The sequence below is a fragment of the Caloenas nicobarica genome, chromosome 35, assembly GCF_036013445.1.
Source record: "Caloenas nicobarica isolate bCalNic1 chromosome 35, bCalNic1.hap1, whole genome shotgun sequence".
Lineage (NCBI taxonomy): Eukaryota > Metazoa > Chordata > Aves > Columbiformes > Columbidae > Caloenas > Caloenas nicobarica.
Window position 1 is genome coordinate 447,038 of NC_088279.1, and position 6,528 is coordinate 453,565.

Sequence of the window (6,528 nt, forward strand, 5' to 3'; positions counted from 1 at the left end):
TGGTCGTTACTGGTGAGCGCAGTGCAGGGGAGCTGCGCTGGGAGCTGCACTGGGAGCACTGGTCGTTACTGGTGAGCGCAGTGCAGGGGAGCTGCGCTGGGAGCACTGGTCGTTACTGGAGCACAGTGCAGGGGAGCTGTGCTGGGAGCACTGGTCGTTACTGGTGAGCGCAGTGCAGGGGAGCTGTGCTGGGAGCACTGGTCGTTACTGGTGAGCGCAGTGCAGGGGAGCTGTGCTGGGAGCGCTGGTCGTTACTGGTGAGCGCAGTGCAGGGGAGCTGTGCTGGGAGCACTGGTCGTTACTGGTGAGCGCAGTGCAGGGGAGCTGTGCTGGGAGCACTGGTCGTTACTGGAGCACAGTGCAGGGGAGCTGTGCTGGGAGCACTGGTCGTTACTGGTGAGCGCAGTGCAGGGGAGCTGTGCTGGGAGCACTGGTCGTTACTGGTGAGCACAGTGCAGGGGAGCTGTGCTGGGAGCACTGGTCGTTACTGGTGAGCGCAGTGCAGGGGAGCTGTGCTGGGAGCGCTGGTCGTTACTGGTGAGCGCAGTGCAGGGGAGCTGTGCTGGGAGCACTGGTCGTTACTGGTGAGCGCAGTGCAGGGGAGCTGCGCTGGGAGCTGTGCTGGGAGCACTGGTCGTTACTGGTGAGCGCAGTGCAGGGGAGCTGCGCTGGGAGCACTGGTCGTTACTGGTGAGCACCCCCGGGCATGGCGCTGCTCCCCGCCACGACCGGGTGGTGGCCGAGATGCTGAGGCTGAAGAACCAGATGGACACGGCGGAGGCACTGTTCACCCTCATCCGGCAAGTGAGACGGGCAGAGGATGGCCCCTGGCGTCCAGGCGCCCCGTCCCCCCCAGCGCGCTGACCCCGTCCCTGCAGGCGCTGCAGCTGCTCCTCTCTGCAGCAATTCTGCTTTATTTCGTGCAAACCCCCGTCCCGCGGGGAGCAGCCCCCTCCTCCCGCCCCGCCGCCGGGGCAGGACCGAGTTTCTGCTCCCCGTGGCCCATGGCCGGGGGCTCCGGCCGCCCCGCGCCGGGATGACGCTGCAGCAGGCGGCTGTAGGGCCCACGGCGGCCCCGCAGCTCGGCCGGCGGCCCCACCTCCACCACGGCGCCGCGGTCCAGCACCACGACGCGGTCGGCCGCCTCCAGCATCCGCGGGCAGTGGGTGATGAGCAGCACCGTCCGGGCTCCGCATCCCCGCACCCAGCGCTGCAGCTGCGGGAGACGCCGGCGCCGTCAGCACCGACCCCAGGGCCGGGACCCCCCACCCCGGCCCCTCCCGCCGCTCACCGCCGCCTCGCCCTCCCCGTCCAGGGCGCTGGTGGCTTCGTCGAGGATGAGGACGGTGGGCTGGCGCAGCAGGGCCCGGGCGATGGCGAGGCACTGCTTCTCCCCCGCCGAGAGCTGCCCCCCTTTCTCCCCGACGTCTGCGGGACGATCGGCCAGAGGGTGAGCGGGACCCGAGCGCCCGCGCCCGCCCCCAGCCCCCGGCACCCACCGGTGTCGAAGCCCCGGTCCAGCGCCGAGATGAAGCCCAGGGCGCCGGCGGCGGCGGCGGCCGCCCTCACCTCCTCCTCCCCGCAGCCCTCCAGCCCGAAGGTGATGTTGTCCCGGACGGTGCCGGAGAAAAGCACGGGCTCCTGCTCCACCAACACCACCTGCCACGGCGCAGGATGAGCCCGGGCAGCGCTCGGCGCAGCGGTGCTGCCGCCACCCGCCGCAGCGCTCACCTGGCGGTGCAGGTACCGGTGCTCGTAGTCCCGCAGCGGCGCCCCGTCCAGCAGCACCTCCCCGCTCCCGGGCTCGTAGAACCGCTCCAGCAGCGCCGCGCACGTGCTCTTCCCGCTGCCGTTGAGTCCCGCCAGCGCCGTCACCTCGCCGGGGAGCAGCTCGAAGGACACGTCCTGGGGAGGGGGGAGGGATGTGGTGGTGGGTGCTGAGGGACGCCCCTGTTCCCTCCTTGGGTGCCCCAGAGCCCCCAGCTCTACCTGCAGCACGAGGCGCTCGGGGCGCGCGGGGTAGGCGAAGGAGACGCGCTGGAAGGCGACGTGGCCCCGCAGCGCGGCGGGTGCGCGGGTGCCGCCGGCGTCCCCTGTGGGCTCCCGGTCCAGGTACTCCAGGACCTTGCGTCCGGCTGCCGCTTTGCTCAGCAAGTCACCGTGGCCGAACACCAGCGCCTGTGCGGGGCAGAGCCGCTGGCACCGGGGACAGACGGACATGGGGCGGGGGGACACGCGTTGCGCGGTCTCACCTGCACCTGGTGGCCAACTTTAGCCTGGTAGAGCAGGAATGTGACGAGGCTGCCGGCGGTGATGGTCCCTTCACGGAGCTGCCGGTGCCCGTGGCAGAGCAGCAGCACCTGCACCGCCAGCTGCAGCGCCTGCAGGGACGGGGTCAGCGCGCTGCGGGGGACAGGGGCGCCCGTCGCCAGGGTCCATCCTCTGCCCGCCTCACCCGCCAGACGAAGGTGAAAAGCGCCCGCTCCGTGTCCATCTGGTTCTTCAGCCTCAGCATCTCGGCCACCGCCTGGTCGTGGCGGCGCTCCTCCTCCTCCTCCCCGGCGAAGCTGCGCACCGTCTCGATGGAGGACACGGCCTCCTGCACCACGGCCGCCGTGCTGGCCGTGGCGTCCAGCAGCGCTCGCTGCAGCACCTGGGCGGGGTGGCCACACTCAGCACCCACCGGGTGGCAACGGGATGTCCCCACCAGCCCCAGAGCTCTGTCCTCACCCCACTGGCCCCATCCTTGTTGACTGCACCGTCCTCACCATCTCGTGCCCAGTCCCCGTCCCACTACCCTCATCATTCCATCCTCTCCTGATTCCTCCATCCCCTTCTTGTCTCCACTGCCCCATCCCATCCCCACCACCCCGTACTCCTGGGCACCATCTATCCCTACCATCCAATCCCATCCACTGTCACCTCCCGTCCCCACCATTCTTACCGGCGCCATCTCATGTGCCCACTTCCCATCCCACCACCTTATGCCATTCCCACCATCCCAGCCCCCCGGTCTCCATCCTGTCCCCTCCATCCCATCCTGTCCCATCTCGTCCCCACCATCACCTGGTTCCGGGCATCATAGACCTTGCGCGCGGCGATGGTGAGCGGCACCTCCACCAGCGCCAGCAGCGCCAGCTGGGGCGACAACCCAACCATGAAGCCGCCCAACCCCAACACCGTCATCAGGCTCCTCGACGCTATGTTGACGCTGCTCGGCACAGCCCGGCACAGCAAGGGCACGTCGTTGGCCAACCGGGCGGACAGCTCGGCTGTGGGGCCAGGGAGGGGTCAGCGGTGGGGCTGGGGGACCTGGGGGTGGGCAATGGGGTGATGGGGACCCCCTACCTGCCGGCGTCCCCTGCAGGAAGGCCAGGTCCTGGCGCACCAGGCGGGAGAAGAGCTGGTGGCGGGTGCTCCGCTTGAGCCGGGCTTGTGCCAGGATGAAGAGGCCCCCGCGGCAGCCGCCAAACAGCGCGCTGGGGGGTGCGACACCGAGACCCCGTCAGCCCGGCCGTGGGGGACGGACGGACAGACAGGGGACACAGGGACACCCACCCGCCCAAATCAGCAGCGACGACCAGGCCGGCGGCGAAGGCCGTGAGTCCGTCCCCGCTCCGCACGGCGTCCAGGGCTTTGCCGGTGCAGTACGGCCCCGCGGTCTCACCTGGACGGGCGCCGGTGGGGGGTCAGTGCAGGGGAGCAACACCGGGACCGTCCCGCACCCCCGTCCGCCATCACTCACCCAGCACGGCCAACACCAGGAACAAGAAGGCGCCGCCGAGGACGGGCCACTCGGTCCCCGCCAGCGCCAGCAGCCGCCACACGGACACCGGCGGCTCGGGGCCCGTGGCCTTGCCCGGTGATGGCACAGCCCAAGCCAGCAGCGCCGCGGCGGCCACGCCGTGGGTCAGCGCCACCCACGTCGGTGTGGCTGTGGCCAGCAGCGCCGGTGCGGGGCCATTTGGCGCCACGAGGCTCTGGAGCGTGAGGAAGGCGGCGGGGGCGAGGCCGAGCACGACGGCGGCTCCCTGGGGCCCCCCCGGCGCCAGCAGCCGCCCGGCCGCGGCAAACGCCGGCAGCCGCAGTCCGGCTTCCAGCCAGGCGGCCGCCGGGCCCAAGCGGGCCAGTGCCGGGGCCAAGCGGGCCAGCGCCGCCAGCAGCACCAGGTCAACCAGCAGCAGGACGGCGGCCAGGCGGGCGGCGGGGAGCAGCGCCATGGCCGGGGGTGCTCACCAGTAACGACCAGTGCTCCCCGCGCAGCTCCCCTGCACTGTGCTCGGCAACCTGGGGAAATCACCAGTTAACACCGATGCTCCCAGTCCAGCTCTCCAGTCCCAGCCCGAATCCCCAAGACCCTGCCCTGCACCCTGGGCTGCTCACCAGTCAACACCAGTTCTCCCAGTCCAGCCCCCTCTGCTTCCCTGGACTCCGCCCAGGACCCTGGGGCTCACCCAGTCCACACCAGTGCTCCCAGTCCAGCCTCCTCAGCTCCCCTGCACCGCACCCAGCCCCCTAGAGCACAGCCCAGTGCTCCCAGTACATCCCCCCAGCAGCCCCAGTCCCACCCGGTACATCCCGGTACATCCCAGTACAGCCCCCCAGTACAGCCCGGTACCTCCCAGTACAGCCCCCCAGCAGCCCCAGTCCCACCTGGTACATCCCAGTACATCCCAGTACAGCCCCCCAGTACAGCCCCCCCAGTACAGCCCCAGTCCCACCCGGTACCTCCCAGTACATCCCCCCAGCAGCCCCACTCCCACCCGGTACATCCCAGTACAGCCCCCCAGTACATCCCCCAGCAGCCCCAGTCCCACCCGGTACCTCCCAGTACAGCCCCCCAGTACATCCCCCCAGCAGCCCCAGTCCCACCCGGTACCTCCCAGCACAGCCCCCCAGTACATCCCCCCAGCAGCCCCAGTCCCACCCGGTACCTCCCAGCACAGCCCCCCAGTACATCCCCCCAGCAGCCCCAGTCCCACCCGGTACATCCCGGTACATCCCAGTACATCCCCCCAGCAGCCCCAGTCCCACCCGGTACATCCCGGTACATCCCAGTACATCCCCCAGCAGCCCCAGTCCCACCCGGTACATCCCAGTACATCCCAGTACATCCCCCAGCAGCCCCAGTCCCACCCGGTACCTCCCAGCACAGCCAGTCCCGCCGTTTGCTTTCACTTTCTCGGCCACGCCCCTTCGCCTGGTCCCGCCCCCTCCAGCTCCACCTGCCCCAGCCCCGCCCCTCCTCGCGATTGGCTCTGCCGCCGCCCGCCCGCCAATGGCCGCCCGATCCATGCATGACGTCACCAAGCGCCGGGCAGATCCCGGCTCCGCAGGTTGGAAGCGAAAGCGCCGGAGGCAGCGTGGGGGGGCGGGGACAGGGGACCCCCGGGACCCTCTGGGGACCCCGCCACCCCGGGGACCCTCGGGCCGGGACCCCCCGTGGGGCAGCCCAGCCCTCAGCCCCCCGGACCCCTCCTCAGGGTCCGAGACCCCCCCGACCCCTCCGCTTTGCCTGTGTCCCCCCAAACCGGGCTCAGCCCTGGGACCCCACAGCCCCAGAACCCCCCGGGACCCCCGTGTCCCGCACGTCCCGGGGGGGACCCAGGCGTCCGGCGCCCCACAGCTCCCCCGGGCTTGTCTGGCAGCCGGTGTCGCGTGTTCCGTGCGGGACGCGTGTTGGGAGTTGTAACCTGCAAGGAGCTCAGCCAGCGGCGAAAGGATGAGGGATCACGGGGGGAAATCTGGGACAAGGCGGTGGGAGCCTCCCGAGTGTCCAGAGACCCCACGGGGACCGTCCGCTGGGCTCAAGGGCTCCAGGGAGCAGAGGAGCCGCTCTGCTTGCTGTCTGCTTTGCGAGCACTGACCCCTGGTGCCGAGAATTGTCAGTGGAGATCCGTGGGGAGCAGATCTGAACCTGCAGCCCGTGAGGTCCGTGGGGAGCAGATCTGAACCTGCAGCCCGTGAGGTCCGTGGGGAGCAGATCTGAACCTGCAGCCCGGGAGGTCCGTGGGGAGCAGATCTGAACCTGCAGCCCATGAGGTCCATGGGGAGCAGATCTGAACCTGCAGCCCATGGGGTCCGTGGGGAGCAGATCTGAACCTGCAGCCCGTGAGGTCCGTGGGGAGCAGATCTGAACCTGCAGCCCGTGAGGTCCATGGGGAGCAGATCTGAACCTGCAGCCCGTGAGGTCCGTGGGGAGCAGATCTGAACCTGCAGCCCGGGAGGTCCGTGGGGAGCAGATCTGAACCTGCAGCCCGTGAGGTCCGTGGGGAGCAGATCTGAACCTGCAGTTCAGGGAGGTCCATGGGGAGCAGATCTGAACCTGCAGCCCGTGAGGTCCATGGGGAGCAGATCTGAACCTGCAGCCCATGAGGTCCATGGGGAGCAGATCTGAACCTGCAGCCCGGGAGGTCCATGGGGAGCAGATCTGAACCTGCAGCCCATGAGGTCCATGGGGAGCAGATCTGAACCTGCAGCCCGTGAGGTCCATGGGGAGCAGATCTGAACCTGCAGCCCATGGGGTCC

General features: G+C 69.9%; 1 protein-coding gene across 1 annotated transcript; it reads right to left on the reverse strand.

Annotated features, from left to right (window-relative positions):
* Positions 1–913: 913 nt before the first annotated feature.
* Positions 914–4,459, reverse strand: TAP2 (transporter 2, ATP binding cassette subfamily B member). The gene is made up of 11 exons (XM_065654722.1): positions 3,746–4,459; positions 3,559–3,667; positions 3,349–3,479; positions 3,067–3,272; positions 2,456–2,653; positions 2,253–2,381; positions 1,990–2,178; positions 1,732–1,905; positions 1,500–1,659; positions 1,292–1,428; positions 914–1,216 (listed from the first exon to the last, which is right to left on the reverse strand). The coding sequence occupies exons 1-11, from the start codon at positions 4,218–4,220 to the stop codon at positions 914–916; spliced, it is 2,211 nt and encodes a 736-aa protein (XP_065510794.1). The 5' UTR covers positions 4,221–4,459.
* Between the last annotated feature and the right edge of the window lie 2,069 nt (positions 4,460–6,528).